The sequence below is a fragment of the Thamnophis elegans genome, chromosome 12 (assembly GCF_009769535.1).
Source record: "Thamnophis elegans isolate rThaEle1 chromosome 12, rThaEle1.pri, whole genome shotgun sequence".
NCBI classification, from domain to species: Eukaryota; Metazoa; Chordata; class Lepidosauria; order Squamata; family Colubridae; genus Thamnophis; species Thamnophis elegans.
Window position 1 is genome coordinate 12,141,483 of NC_045552.1, and position 16,780 is coordinate 12,158,262.

The 16,780-nt window shown below is 42.1% G+C and overlaps 1 protein-coding gene across 2 annotated transcripts in view; it reads right to left on the reverse strand.

Annotated features, from left to right (window-relative positions):
* Window positions 1-16,780, reverse strand: part of LUZP1 (leucine zipper protein 1) — a 75,793-nt gene that overhangs the window by 17,846 nt on the left and 41,167 nt on the right. For both annotated transcript variants that reach the window (XM_032227748.1, XM_032227749.1), the window contains exon 2: window positions 502-3,750. In XM_032227748.1, coding sequence (XP_032083639.1) covers window positions 502-3,648 — 3,147 coding nt within the window. In that variant the 5' untranslated portion in view covers window positions 3,649-3,750. The remainder of the gene's footprint in view (window positions 1-501; window positions 3,751-16,780) is intronic.

The following is a 16,780-nucleotide window of genomic DNA, read 5'->3' on the forward strand; positions in this document are numbered from 1 at the left end:
TGTGTTACATGAAATGTGTCCCATTTTATGACCGTCCCTGCTACAGTTCTTAAGTGAATCACTATAGTTGTTAAAATTAGTGACACGGTTGTTAAGTGAATCTGGGCTTCGCCATTGACTTTGCTTGTCGGAAGGTCGCAACGTGATGGCGGGACATTGCAACTGTCATAAATATGAGTCAGTTGCCAAGCAACTGAATTTTGATCATGGGGATGCTTTAACAGTTGTAAGTGTGAAAAATGGTCACAACTCGCTTTTTTTTTTCCAGTGCCGTTGTAACTTTGAAGAGTCACTAAACGAACTGTTTATAAGTCAAGGACTACCTGTATAGGTGATTAAGTCTGATTATTACCAGAAAGGATGGTAGGATGGTTGTTTTGCTTAAAGCAAAGCTTCCAGCCCCAGAAAAGGCTAATTTCCCCTTTTTTTATAAACAATCCCTTTCCGCCTTAATCGAACAATGCAGTTATTTCAGAACAAAAGGAAGGATGTCTCACTTACTGGCATTACTGTGCAATTCCAAGAGGAAGCCGTCACAAGATCATTGACGCAGCTTTTCTGGTTTAGCATCTCGGATGCGCTCAAGTTACTTTTGGTCCTTCTAGAGTCTAATTCTGGAGGATTCCAAGAATTTGACCCGGCACTCGCCCTTCTGGAATTCTGCTCAATCGCGTAGATGCGGGCCGTGGTCCCTTCGGGTTTAGAAGGGTCAGTAGATGACCTACACGGAGTCCGAGGATTTACGTGGTCAACCTCTTTGGCTAGAGAGTCTTCCAAAGAACGCAATCCTCGCCTTGTCCGCCAGGAGCTTCTTACCGTGACGTGCTTGGCCTCGGGCGAGTTTGTCGCCAGGCTGCTGTGAGTCTTCCAGCTGACTGTCTCCAGGGGGGGTTCACTGTTCTTCTCGGTGGTGTCCGAAGGCCTTATTGTAATACTACTTTTGGAAATGACCGTTTCTACCCTGCTTCGCAGGACAGAGTCTCCGTTTTTATCCGTCTCTGGTAACTTTAAGGTTATGCTGCTCTTGTTAAGTGAGAAGTCATTGGGAACGCTGGTGGCATCTGCCCCTGGAGACAGTTGGCTTGGAATGGCTTGAAGGGTTGTGTACAGCTGTTCCTTTGTAGGGTCCAGGATGCTGCTCCTTGGAGTCATTGGCTCAGATGGGTAGATGGTGATACTGCTGGTCATTTTGTGGGCTACTGTCTTACAGGTGGGAGGCTGTTTTTCACAGCTGGTTTCCAGTCCAGAACCCACCCCTCCCATGACTTCCTTCACGTCTTTCTCCACGATTGCGGGTTTGATGATGGCTTTGGAGCGTAGAGCTTCCCTTGGGCTAAATGGCCGTCGGGATTTCAAGCCTGACATCGCACCGGCTGAGGTCATTCTGGATAGTCTGCTGAGGTCTTCTTCGCTGCTGGCATGTCGATCGTTTTCGAAGGACGACGTAGGAACGGATCCCCTGGAGGTTGTGAACTCTCGGGAAGCCGTCTCCTTTCTCAGTCCCAAATTTAAAGTAGCAGAGATGGTCCCGATTTTGCTTGCCCCTTCCTCAACGCCAGATTTCTCCATCCGGCTAGGATTGGCAGCTTTGGACCTTGTCGCTTTCAGGTCCAAATTGTTGCAGTTTACAGTCGAGAAAAGAGTTTGGTCCATTTCCCCTCTTGGAGGAATTGGATGGTTCTGAAGGGTATCCTCTTGGCTTTTCGAAATGAGCCAAGGCTTCGACAGAAGAGGAGGTTTTGTCATTTCAAGTGGAAGCTCCGCAGGCTCTCTATTTTGGAAGTTGACCAACTTTGGAGAGTCCTCTTCCAAGTGTTGCCTGCGAGCTGAAAAGGTAGCTTCCGTCTTCGAGCTCGCTGATTCAGAAGATGGGGTTTCCCCCGAGGGATGCTGCCCATAGGACAAAGCAGCGCCATTGGGTGGTCCACCGTTGGCTTTGGAGGCGCGAGTGTCAGTTGTAAGAACCAGCGGTTCTGCGGCTTGCACCTTTAGTCCCTTTTCAGAAGGAGGCCCTGTGAATTCTGGTTTGCTGGGCTGATCTTCAAGTTCATCAGGTTTAATGTGATGAGCATCGTTCAGGGGTTGGGGTCCTTTTTCAACTCTATTCCTCGTAGTATTTTCATGTTTGGGTTTTGGAGAGGCCTTCCAAGATCTGTGCTCCTGGGCTGCAGGTGGATAACGGCTGAGCACTGAAGGCTGCTCCCTAGACTTCTTCACTTCGGGGGCAGAGGTGCCGTTATCTTTTGATGGAGAACTGTTCACAACTGAGGTGGATTTGTCTTCTACCCGTTTAGCATCAGTTGATAAAGAGTCTAATACAGATGTTTTGGCCGCCCTTCTGCTGTTCATATTAGGGCTTGTAACTCGCTTGCTACTTTGGCCATAGCTTTCATTATTCAGTTCTCGATTGCGTAGCCTCTCCCGCCGATGTTGAGGTGACAGTTCCCGGGACTTATGTTTAGAAACCGCTGACTCGGTTGTAACAATTCGATGCTTGGGTCGGTCATGCTTAGCTCGGCTGGGCACGTTCACCTCCTCCATCTCGGCTTCCCCGTTCTCCAGCTCTTTCTGCTTCTTCATCTCTGTTTTTATTTCCTCCAGCTGGCCCACGAGGATCTTATTCTTGTTCTGTTCGCTCAAGTAGTTGTCGTGGAGGTCGTTGTTTTTGGCTCTTAGGGTTTTAAGCTCCTCTTCCAAAGACTCGAAATGTTTCATTTGGGTCTTCAGCTTCTCAATTTCTTGGTTGAGGTCCCTCACTTTGTTGTCTTCTTGGTTTTTGTTCTTCTGGTTTTCCGATTTGTTTCGGGTTTCATTTTCCACGTGTTTTAGGTAGTCCAAGCTGGCTTTTCTTCTGGTTTCTTTTGAGGGTAGCGCTGAGGTTGTCAAGTCAACCTCAATCCTCAAGTCGTTTCTGTCAATTATACTGTTGGATGATCTCTCCAGCAGGTTTGAGGCATTGCGTGTTTGGTCAGCCCGATTCAGCTTGTTATTCTGCTCCAGCTTCAGGGTGAGCTCTTGTATCAGCTTCTCGCTCTGCTTCTCCTTTTCGGTGAAATGTTTTCTTTCGCTGACAAAAATGAGGGCTAAAGATTTCAATTTGTCCAATTCACTCACTAAGCTTTGCTCGGTTTTATCCAGCCGGTCTTCTGACTGTTCCAGTTCTTTCACTTTCGCCCGCAGGATTTCCAGTTCCGTTGAGATCTTCTTGGTCAGGTTTTTCTCCTCGTTGAGGCTGAGGCACAGCTGAGTACAGTCGTTCTTACTCCGGCCGAAAGCCTCCTCCAGTTTCTCCAGCTCAGCCATTCGCTTCTGGAGCCTCTCGATTTCTGACTTCAGCTCTCGGGTGAGGCTCTCCTCTTCCTCAAGCTTGGTCTTCATCAGGTGGCAGAGCTCCTCTGCCTTTCGGATCTCCTCGTCCTTGCCTTCTATTTTCAAAACTCTCTTTCTCAAGGTCTCCACGTCAGCCAACATGCTGGAGTTGCTGCCTTCCGCCTGGATCACTTTATCCTGCAGGTCTAACAGCTCGTCCTCTGCTTTCTGGAGATTTCTTGTGGCTTCCTCTAACTCGTCAAGGCGGCGGCTGAGACTCTGAAGTTTGAAGCGCAAATGCCGATTGGAGGTCTCTTTATAAGACGAGTAGTCAGCCATGTTTGCGGCTCCGTTTAGTTCCCTTTCCTATGTCTCAAACGAAATTCGATGATTGGTTGGTTCTTTTCCTTGATTTCATAAGGCTTCGTAGAGAATCGGCACCTTAAAAAAAAAAAAGCAAAAAGTCAGTACAAAGAATGTGACTTATTTTGTTTTTCTCTTCAAGCTCCATGATTGAGTTTGCTCTGATTGAAAGGACAGTAGCTCATCAATGGTCCCAGGAGGACAATTCATTACATTTCTAAGATAGGACTGACAAAAGCTAAATCTATCAGTCAACTTGATAGCCTTAAGGCAGGGACCTCCAACTCTGGCACCTTTAAGATTTGTGGATTTCAATTCCCAGAATTCCTCAGCCAGCTGAGGAATCCTGGGAATTGAAGTCCACAAATCATAAAGTTACCGATGTTGGAAACCCCTGCCTTAAGGCATACATTGAACAAAAAATACTTTGTCTTCTAACAATTGGAATATCCCCATACCCATAAAAGTTGCAAACTTAACAGAAGAAATAGAACAGATAATTCTTAGAAATGGTGTGTGAAGAACCAAAAAAGGCATTCTCCACACCACCACTGCCACCCCAACTGGGAGTTGAAGTCCACAAGTCTTAAAGTTGCCAAGGTTGGAGACCCCGGTCCAAGACATAGCTTGCTTTCCATTTCTTTGGCCATGTCCAGCTGGAATTTCAAGAGAAGGCACGTGTGCACCCCCTTTAGGAGGAAAAAACCCTAAAGCAGCCTGAATTCTTGGAGCATAACCTTTGTAGGGGTGAGCAAATGATACCCTGCTATGAACCAAAAATAGAAATGACGGCATAGGGTCCCCTAAGAGGGTCAAGGATGAAAACAAAAGAAGAAAAATCAAGTTGATGCTATCACACACTTAAACACACTCACGAAGCTCAAAGTACCCAAAGAGCTGCTGATTCTGTTCTACAGAGGAATGATTGAGTCTGTCATCTGCACCTCTATAACTGTCTGGTTTGGCTCTGCACCCCAACAAGACAGACTAGACTTCAGAGGATAATTAGAACTGCAGAAAAAACAATGGCTACCAACCTGCCTTCCATTGAGGACCTGTACTCTGCACGAGTCAAAAAGAGGGCCGTGAAAATATCTACAGACCCTTCACATCCTGGACATAAATTGTTTCAACTCCTGCCCTCAAGACCACGCTATAGAGCACCGCACACCAAAACACAAGTACAGTTTTTTTCCCGAATGCCATCACTCTGCTAAACAAATAATTCCCTCACCACTGTCAAATTATTTACTAATAAGATTTACTAAGTCTGCATTACTATTACTGTTAGTCTTCTCATCGTTCCTATCACCCATTTCCTCCCACTTATGACTGCAGGATTGTAACTTTATTGCTTCTAGCCTTAAGATTTATATTGTTTCCTAATATGATTTGATTGCTTATTTGTATCCTGTGACTATCATTAAGTGTTGTGCCTTATGATTCTTGACGAATGTATCTTGTCTTTTATGTACACTGAGAGCATATGCAGCAAAGACAAATTCCTTGTGTGTCCAATCACACTTGGCCAATAAAGAATTCTATTCTATTCAACAAGCCAAAAATATCCTCCGGTATCTTCTTCTCCTTGGGAAACCTCTCCCTCTTCAGCTGAATCCTGATGCCATCTGGTTGCAAGGAAAACCCCTTTGTAGCCCAAGCCCAACCTACGCGATACGAATCACCCACAATCCTATTTCACGGCTCCCACCCAGCAAATGTCCTTTCCCAGAGAGTTACTTCACTTCCTTTTCCTTTCCTTCTGCTGAATTACTCAGCCTTGTAAAAAAATGGGCAAAGGAGCATTTTGTAGTTTTGAGACAGGGAGTCCAACACGATTTGGAGGGTGGGGCGGGTATCTCCGACAGGTGGTAGAATACGTATTCGGACTTGTTCCCATGGAATTAAAATGGTCATCGGAGCAATTACAAAACAGAAAGCAAAATCACTGCAGGGAAAAATCCTGAGATAATTACAAAAGAAAGAAGAAAAAGAAAAGCTTATCTTTATCACCATAGGTTAGTGATAAAGATAAGTTTTCCTTCCTTCCTTCCTTCCTTCCTTCCTTCTTTTCTTTTTTCTTTTCTTTCTAATTTCCATTCCATTCCATATTCTATTCTATTCTAGTTTGATTTTAATTTTATTCTATTATTCTATTTTATTTTTCTATTCTATTCTTTTATTCTATTCTACTATTGTATTCTATTCCTATTCTATTCCTATTCTATTCCTATTCTATTTTTATTCTATTCTATTCCATTCCATTATTTCTATTCTATTCTTATTTTTATTTTATTCTATTATTCTATTATATTCTATTTTTCTTTTCTATTCTTTTATTCTATTCTACTATTCTATTCTATTCCATTCCATTCAAATTCCTATTCCATTCCATTCCACTCCATTTCTATTCTATTCTATTCTAAACTATGGCTTCTGTGATGCATGTAAAAAGAAGACAAAGGCGTATTCATCCCCCTTCATTCTCCTCCTGCAACTGGTGTTTCGAACTAGGGTGCTCACAATTTGAAGTTAAACTTGAGTCTTCAAGAGCAACAGACTTCTCCTTCGTGAATTTGTCCAATTCATTTTAAAGTCATCCATGTCCAAGGCTCTCATCACATATTCTGGCAATAAAGTCCTCAAAGTAATTTCTACCATGTGAAAACATGTTTGCCTGTTTGTTCTAAATCTCCTTCCAATCAATGTCCCTGGATGACCCTATAACCGCCTAACCACTTCCTTTTAGATCTTCCTCATTCCATCTTGGTCTTCCTCATTACTGTGCAAAATTATCCTTGCTTTTAAAAAAAGCAACAACTTTTTTGGCTTCTTTTGATCAGCTGTTTCCACAACTTTCTTTTGCAGCCTTAAAAAGACCAGAAAATTGCACTACAATATAAATTGTAATGCGCCACCCATTCAAATGATGGGATTCTCCATTTTCCCCACTAACTGCATTCCAATGGCAGGGTTCTAATTGTTGCAGAAAATTTAGGGTTTGAAAAAGAACAGGGGTCCTTTTATCCTAGATATTTATATGTTGCCTTCGTGCGGAGAAAAATATTTAACGCAGAAATATTCAAAATAAAAAGGAGGGCGTGGAGATGATGAAAGCTGAGAGGGCAGGAGTACTACAAACAGTCTTTCCCCATTCCCTTTTTTATTTTTCCGCTGCTTTCTAACATTCTTTTTCTTTATTGGGACAAGCCAAACATCAACAAAATATTCGAGATAAAAAGGAAAAAGGGGCTGTTAAAAAAAGTGGGTGGGGGGACAAGGACAAAAAGCAAACACAGTTGTGGGTATATGGGAACACACAAATACACATTTGTGGTCTTAAGGAGAAGGACACGAAAAATTTAAACATCTGCATCCAATATTTATATCTGGAAAGACACTGGCACAGATGGAATTTATCTACTAGAACGACATTATTGCAAATATTAAAAGGTTTTCCTTTCCATTCCTGAGATGGTACTGCTGCAGCTGCTTTTAAAACCAAAATGATAGCAGAAGGTCAGCCTGACTTTGCCTCTGGAGTGTCATTTAGCAGCTAAGACCATGGCCATTCCAGATGTTTTCTTTCCTTTTTAAAGGGCAGGCCTTCCTGTCAATCAGACAGGAATAGTTCCTCCCCCCCCTCTCTATAAACAGCAACCACAAAAGGTAAGTTGGGCTAAGTTAAATTAAAAATGTAAAATGGCCTCTCCCAGCTCCCTTAGACCAAGAAGGCTCAACATCTGATGTCCTCCAGATGTTTTGGGTGACACTTCCTCCAATGCTTTCCCATAAACGATGGTGGGTTGGAGTCAATGGAGACGTCAGTCAAAAACATCTGGAATATACCAGGTGATCTTAGAATAGTCTTTCTTACCCTGATGCTTGGAAGGTACTTCTGTAGTTTACTGAAATGTCTTTGTATTGTGAAAATGAGAAGATTGAGCAATGAGAGTCATTTTGGCCTAGCGGTTAAGGCGCAAGGCTAGAACTGAGAAGCTGTGAGTTCTAGTCCTGCCAGTCAATCTCTCTCAGCCCAACCCACCTTACATGGCAATGGTTGTGAGGAAAGTAAGAAGAGGGAGGTATGTTGTATAAGTTCGTCCCCTTGAATTATTGTAAATAATCAGGTGGAATTAAAATAAATAAATAAATGACTTTCTATATGGCCTAGATCGGTGTTTTTGTAGCTCAAATGGTTAACTCCCTGCCTGGGAGGCAATGGAGCACAGGTTCGATTCCCAAACATGGGTATGGCTAGCTGATGAGAGCTAAATAGCTTGAAATAGATCTATACTAGTCTCCCTTTATTTATTTATCAGCATAAATATAACGAATGTAACAAAAAGGCAACAGTAAAAAATATTGGGTTTCTGTCTGGATGGTCTCTTGTGACGAGCCTAATGACAGAGAGTGGAAGTGTGACCTTCCTCCCATACTTGGGCATACCAGGGGTTGTGACTTTAAGTATATACCTCCCACCCTGGCTGGCTGATAAGGAGTCGTTCTCTGTAGCTCAAATGGTTAACTCCCTGCCTGGGAGGCAATGGAGCACAGGTTCGATTCCCAAACATGGGTATGGCTAGCTGATGAGAGCTAAATAGCTTGAAATAGATCTATACTAGTCTCCCTTTATTTATTTATCAGCATAAATATAACATAGATAGATAGATAGATAGATAGATAGATAGATAGATATAGATAGATAGATAGATAGATAGATAGATAGATAGATTAGATATAGATATAGATATATAGAGATAGATAGATAAGATATATATATATATATATATATATATATATATATATATATATATATATATAGAGAGAGAGAGAGAGAGAGAGAGAGAGATGATTGATAGATAGATAGATAGAGAGATAGATAGATAGATAGATAGATAGATAGATGATAGATGATAGATGATAGATGATAGATGATAGATAGATAGATAGATAGATAGATAGATAGATAGATAGATAGATACAATAGAGACAGAAATATATAGGTCTGTAGGAGGTTAGCTCCCACCCCTCTCCTAGAAAAATGAAATATTTTAGGAAATATTAAAAGGGCAGAATGTTTCCCCTAAAAAGGAGGCAGAAACTCATCCCATCCCACCTTGTCAATGGGTCATTAAGGCCTGAGCCAGTCTATTCTACATAACAAAGATCTACCTCCTTCAGGCAGAGTCATAGTAGGAATTCCCCAAAGCCCTTTGATTACATCATCACCCAGCAAGGCTCAACCAAGCTTGGGACTCAGGACAGCTTATTGAGTTGCCCTTGCATAGCCCCACGGGAGTCTGACAACCAATCAGAATACAAGCTCAAATTCAAAGCCCAACAGAGGGTATAAATCTATCTCACTCTCTCCCCCATGTGCCTTTTCCCCCAGGACCTCAAGCCATGTGGTCCTGTCCACCATTAAAAACCATCTTTCCAAGCAGCCTCCATGTTTCCAGTGTCTTTCTCCCCACTTGCAACTGAACCCAGATGGACATTTCTTCCAACAGATATAAAATCAGAAAAGAAAAATCTAAACTCCAGAGATAACACTTTTATAGGTCTATCAATGTTGTATTAGTTACAACCTAAATTTACAACCTAAATGTTGGAGATGTGGTTCTCTCGATGCTACATATTTTCATATATGGTGGACTTGCCAAAAGGTTAAAGCATTTTGGATAAAAATATGGTGGATTATGCAAAATATCTTTAAAAGAAGGATAAAGTTTACTCCTCAGTTATTTTTGCTAGGTATAAGTACTGACTTTACAGTGGTAGAGACTAACTTGATTCTGCACTTAATAATGGCAGCAAGACTGTTGGTGGCGCAATACTGGAGGAAGGAAGGAAGGAAGGAAGGAAGGAAGGAAGGAAGGAAGACTTGCCTACAACTCAAGAATGGACATTGAAAGTTACAAATTTAGCCAAGATGGCTAAAATATCGGCATATCTTAAAGATCATTCAAATGAGAGATATAAACGAGACTGGAAAAAATGGATTGACTATATACAAAATAAGAAATTCCAGATAGCCTATGCTTAATATCAGGAATGATTTAAATTGTTCAAAGTTAGCTTAGCAAGAAGAAGCTAAGATCAATGTAGAGATGTTATTAACTTTTTTTTACTTCTTTATTCTTAATATATTTTAGACTGTGTTTGTTAAAAATCTATACTGTGTACGGGTTCTGGGAAGTCGGGGTGGGGGGAAGGAGGTGGAGGGGTGGGGGGAGGGAGGGATATATACTAGGTTAGACACGATGTGTTAGATCTCAATGTAATGTGACTTCACATGTATACTGTTTTTCTTTAATTTCTCTTTAAAATAGGATAAGCTAAGTACATTGACATATAGTGGAAATACACCAAGGGGAGGAGGAGTGGGAAAGAAGAAAGATGGGTAGAGAGGGATGGGAGAGAGGGTGGGAGGGAAGGTGAGAAGGAAGGGAGGGAGTGGATCGGGAGAGAGGAGAGGTAGAGGGGGAGGGGAAGTAGGGTAGAGGGGAATGATGGAGGGAAGATAGAAAGTTGGAGGGGGGTGAAAGAAAGAGGTGTATGGAGAGTGGAAGAGGTATATTGGGTTTTTATTTTCTGGGGTATTGTTGACAAGAGGAATTGCTGCGATTATTGTTTAATGCTGTATGGTGATGGCTTTGTATAGTATATATGTGAGTGTATGAAAATGAAAAAATAAAAAAATACTTGGAAAAAAAATGTTGTATTAGTTACAAACTTTCTAGTGCCTTGAAACTCTTCTTCATGAAAAGAGGTTCAATTTAATTACCGTATTTTTTGTAGCATGACATGCGTCGGAGAGAGAAGCAAATGAGAAAAGCAGGCGAAGCATGGAAGATCACTTCACTCGTTAGCGCCTCATTAGGGCGGAAAAGGGGCTTTGAAAAAGCTACATTCGGAGTATAAGACACACCCAAATTTTCAGCCACTTTTAGGGAGGGGGAGAGTGCATCTTATACTCCGAAACATACGGTATTTTGCTTTGCTGAGTATTCTTCTAGTCCTCACACCTAGCACCCTGAATAAGAGAGTGGAGAACTTTAGGAATGTAGACATCATGCAAAACTAAAGCTCCCGAGTGTTTTTGCTCTCATCACTTCCCGATTCTTTGTCCGGTAGCTTTATTTCTCATACACAAAGCTAAATTCAGCAGCTTTTGCTGACAGCATTTAAGCACGCTAGTTTATTGAGATTCGAGCAAATTTAGATGTCCTGATGATTTGCTGACCTTCTAAGCGAAGGGAAACAAAACAGAGCAAAAAGAAAAGAGAAAAAACCATTAACACACTATGCAAATGACAAGTTCTGCTGCAGGAAGAAATTATCTTGTTTCGGCATGTCAAGCTAGGCAGGAAGAATAAGGAACAGAAAAGGGGAGGGGATGTCAGAGATAAAAGCTTTCTTCTTTCTATCCTACTATTAGTAAAGAACGTTTTTATTAAGACACACATATAAATGCAGAGGACTAGAAACATATTTCTACAGACTCTTTCTTGGGATCATTTCTTTATTTATCTGCCTCTCTTTCACCAGTTCAAAGACTCCAAGTGGCTGGAACAGGCCATATAAGGCACAGTTGTGGCCTCATATTACCTTTGCAATGAAAAATAGCATGGATGCTACCTAAGCAATAGTGAGCTGTGGTGGCACAGTGGATAGAGTGCAGTACTGCAGGCTACTTCTGCTGACTGCCGGCTGCCTGCAATTTGGCAGTTCAAATCTCACCAGGCTTAAGGTTGACTCAGCCTTCCGTCCTTCCGAGGTGGGTAAAATGAGGTCCGAAATTGTTGGGGGCCACAGGCTGACTCTGTAAACCGCTTAGAGAGGCCTGTAAAGCACTATGAAGAGGTATATAAGTCATATATGTGTGTGTGTGTGCATAAATGTATATGTATATGTATATGTATATGTATATGTATATGTATATGTATATGTATATGTATATGTATATGTATATGTATATGTATATGTATATGTATATGTATATGTATATGTATATTCTGCTATTGCTAAGCAGAAGGAAAAACGCATCAGAAATGCTCCAAATACATTAAGCTCAAGTCAATTTAGTTCCAAGAAGAAAATTATGTCTTTGTATGCTATTTTTATTGAAACTCTTAAACAAAAAGATTAAAAAATAATACAAGCTAATATAAAGTAACGAAGAAATAAAGAAATAAAAGAAAAACAGTGAAAAGTGGTCGAAAAGAATTTTTTTTGAAGCAAAATAGAAAAGAAAAAGATATAAAATAGTTAGGCTTCTAATATTCTTCACAACAATTATAAGTAGAAATATATTTTAACCTCTCTCTCTAAAGTTACAACTCATGACCCTTGTTTCCATACCCTATCCTCTCCAATCCTCAAAACCATAAATCAGAAGTTCATATTTTTTTCCCATTTTTATGCAAAAGGACCATAAGAGGCTTCCAAGACCTCAACAAATGTTAAGTAACATATTTTCTCTAATCAGAGAAGTCAATTCATCCATTTCAGCGAAGCCTAACAAATTCATCGACCATTCCTCCACAGTGGGCAGTGCTGAATCTTTCCGCAGAGAAAAATGCCAAATTTCATTGCCACCCCTGGTCATTTGTCAAGTACAGAGAAAACCCAGAGAAAAAAAAGAAAGGAAATATTCTGAAAAAATGCTGACCAATCAAACTGTGAGCCAGCTCAGTCTGTGGCAGATAAATCCATGCAAGGAGACAGCCTGAAATGAACTCTTGCAGAGCGTTTAGGGCACTAAGTGCAGGTTGGGGGGGAAAGAGAAGGATGGTCATTAAGCAGCATACCAAGACAAGATGATGTCTAACTAGCATACCAAGAGAAGGTTGGTCACTAACCACCATACCAAAAGAAGGTTGGTCATTAACCAGCATACCAAGAGAAGATTGGTCACTAACAACCATACCAAGAGAAGGTTGGTCACTAACCACCATATCAAGAGAAGGGTGGTCATTAACCAGCATACCAATAGAAGGGTCGTCATTAACCAGCATACCAAGAGAAGGGTGGTCACTAACCAGCATACCAAGAGAAGGTTGGTCACTAACCACCATACCAAGAGAAAGTTGGTCATTAACCAGCATACCAAGAGAAGGTTGGTCACTAACCACCATATCAAGAGAAGGGTGGTTATTAACCATCATACCAATAGAAAGGTGGTCATTAACCAGCATACCAAGAGAAGGATGGTCACTAACCAGCATACCAAGAGAAGGGTGGTCATTAACCAGCATACCAAGACAAGGGTGGTCATTAACCAGCATACCAAGACAAGGGAGGTCACTAAACAGCATACCAAGAGAAGGATAGTCACTAACCAGCCTTTTCAGTAGCAGCTCCGACCCTTTGGAACGATCTCCCCGTGGAGATTCGTACCCTCACCACCCTTCAGACCTTCCGCGCAGCCCTCAAGAGCTGGCTATCCCGTCAGGCCTGGGGGTAAAGATTTGATTCGCCCCCACCCGAATGCTGAATGAATGTTGTTTATTCTTTTAATTATGTGTGATGTTATATGTTATTGTCTGTATCCCCTCCCATATAGGTTGTTAGCCGCCCTGAGTCCCCTCAGGGAAAAGGGCGGCCTATAAATAAACTTATTCCTATTCCTATTCCTATACCAAGAGAAGGATGGTCACTAACCACCATACCAAGAGAAGGATGGTCACTAACCACCATACCAAGAGAAGGCTGGTCATTAACCTGCATAACAAGATTTTAATACAAAGCAAAGAAGAGAGAATAATATCACCTGGATTTATATTTTCCAATAGAAATTGTGTAATTTAGACGTTAGTCCAATCAGCATGCCTTTGTAAGATCTGCGGCATCCCGAAGTCACATTCTCACTATTTGGGACCTTCCAGCTGGCTTCCACCAAGCAAAGTCAATGAAGAGGAGCTGGAATCGCTTAATGACCACATGACTCATTTCACGACTGCAGCGATTGGCTTAATAAAACTGGCAAGAGAGCTTGTAAAATCGGGAACATCTCACTAAACACCCGCCTTGCTTAGCAATAGGAATTCTGGTCCCAACTGTGGTTGTATGGTTGAGGATTACCGGGGCTTCAGTAGCATCCTCACAGGATTATGGGTTACCCGATCCTGCTCCTCTTCTGCCTCCCACTTGGCTGCTGACTGATTTCTGTCAAAGGCCTTGCCCTCCCCTATCAAGCTCATTGCTGAAATGTACAACTGAGATAAAATATCAATAATGTTCAGTTTATAGACATTTATATCCAGGCTAATAAAATGCAGTCTGAAATTAGCCAAGCCTCTCTGGAGAGTAACAGTTTATCCCACCAAGCTGATTTTTCAATCTTATTGCTGAATTAGCCTCTGAATATTAATAAAACACAAACCGGATTGCCCCAGGGAAACCGAGAAGGTTAACTCTTTCATTTCCATATTGCAAAACACACATGCACCTCTCTTGCAAGTATTGGTTTAGAATAGAATGACAGAATTGGAAGGGACCTTGGAGGTCTTCTAGTCTGAACCCCCTGCCTAGGCAGGAAACCCTACACCACTTCAGACAAATGGTTATCTAACATCTTCTTAAAAACTTCCAGTGTTGGAACATCCACAACTTCTGGAGGCAAGTTGTTCCACTGATTAATTCTTCTAACTGTCAGGAAATTTTTCCTTAGTTCTAGGTTGCTTCTCTCCTTGATTAATCTCCATCCATTGCTTCTTGTCCTGCCCTCCATTGCTTTGGAGAATAGTCTGACTCCCTCTTCTTTGTGGCAACCCCTGAGATATTGGAAGAGTGCTATCATGTCTCCCCTAGTCCTTCTTTTCACTAAACTAGTCATACCCAGTTGCTGCAACCGTTCTTCATATGTTTTAGCCTCCAGTCCCCTAATCATCTTTGCTGCTCTTCTCTACACTCTTTCTAGAGTCTCCACATCTTTTTTACATCGTGGCGACCAAAACTGAATGCAGTATTCCAAGTGTGGCCTTACCAAGGCATTATTAAATCTGCCTTGAATTCATCTGGGTTTGGAGGGAGGGGATGGGGACAGCTCCCCCAACCTTCTTGCTTAAAGCATCAGGACGCTACTAGGTTTGTTTACTTTCAACAAAAGGAAAAGCAACATGTGTGTCAGGCGCAAATAACCAGGAACACTTGCTGGGTTCAAAGCACTAAAGCAGGGGTGTCCAATCTCGGCAATTTTAAGACTTGTGGACTCCAAGTCCCAGAGTAAGGCCATAGGTGGACGATGAATGGCCCCTCCCAGAGGAAATAAAAGAGGAGCAAAAGGGGAGTGGAGTTTGCAGGAGACAATTAGTTCGCTTCATTGGTTTGTGACTCTCTGAGACTCCTTGCCAAGTTTTGCAGATATTGGCCTGGCAGCTCTCCAATAAGGTCTGTGACTGTAAATCCTCCCTTGAAAGACTTTGCTGGATGTGAATGAGCAGAATTCACCGTCAATTAATGAAAAGGGGTTTTTTTATATATATATTTTTTTAATTACATAGACAACACATACACACAACAATAAAATAACAAAAAAAACAAACCCATCATCACATACAGCATGTCGTTTGGTTACAGGTGTTTTAACATTTATCATTCTTATACATTTATTATTTCATTTAATAGGTTATAATTGGGTTATATAATATAACCCAATAGTTTGGGTTGCTTTGTTTACCATCCCTTCCTCCTGTTGTAACACCACCTTATTTTCCCTTTCTTTTCTCCCTCCCTCCCTTCTGTACTTTCTTCCTTCCTCCTCTCCTATGAAAAGGGTTTTTTGTTGGGACCAGGAGTTTGCTTCGTGCTCTTGGGAAGCCTGGATCAGAACAAAACGAATAGGTTGTAAGCTGAGAGCTATCTGTAATGTCTTCAGAATGGACTAGTTTGGAGTTGACATCCACTGGCCTCTTGTTCCTCTTTGCCCAAAGCATTTTGTTAAGGCCCAAGAAAGGAACTGACTCTGAGTCTAAGGACAACCAGAAGTTATGACCTACGGATGAGGAAACCTTGTTTAGCAGTTAATCAGAAATGTTACCCATTCCTGCTAGACTCTGAGTCACCCGGCAAATAGCTTCTTGCGTGCGTCCCCTGCCTGCCTTTGCATTCCAGGTTGGTGGCAGACCTTAATAATCAGCTCCTGTCCAACCTTCCAACACGTCTTTGCTTTGCACAGCCCCTCCGGAACCCGGCTGCTTGGCTCACAACACCGCACACTTTTGAGTTATTGTTCTTGGATTTCCTCTTGGCATTCAAACGCAACTTGGGAAAACAATGCCAGGGCCCCTGGGTGAGTCAGCTGCAGCAGGAGGCACAACATTCCATGTTGGTATAGCTCAGGACTCAGAAAGTACGAACGCCAATGGGGACCGCTGAGGTTAGCGCGCAGGGCTCCCGGTAGCGCCACCCAATGGGAAAGCCGCAAACACCAGCATAAAATTTAGCGCTGGGCAGTCGGCGTTGTCAGGATGTGTTCGGTTGGCTTCTCTGGGATGTCGCCAAAGAAATCCATGGAATTTGGCATCTGGAGCAAAAGTCGGCACTCAGAAACACCCAGTTTTCCTGTTTTGCTTTGTTTCTTAAAAAAAAAAAACTGGCGTGATGCCTGCGCCGTAATCTCTATGCCCAAAGCAAGCTCTGAATTTTATAATTCCTTTCCTCTCCAGCCTCAGAACTATCAGCAGAGTTAAGAATAGTCGTGGACATTTTGAAGCCAAGTGCTGCTTAATATGGGCAGCCCTTGCTAGGCAGATAGACTATTCCTGCAAAGCGGGTGCTGGGTAGAAAATCCAAAGATCCGTCAGTTTTTTCTCCTCTCCTGCCAAGGGTACATTCCTGTCTTAAGCCCCCAAGTACAATCACTGCAGAACCCCCTGCCAACCTCCCCGGTTTCTTTCCTTTTCATTCACACTTGTGGAAATCACTTCTATTTTTCCCACCGTGTTGTGGTCCGTCTTAAAAAAAAAACCTTCTTTCTCTCAGCTGAGCTTGGTTAACATGCGCAGTTTGAACAGGCAACAATCTGGATTGAAGCATTACAGATCGTGGGGCAAGGAGCTGGGAACAAGAATGCCACAGATGCGCATAGAAGCCCCCCCTC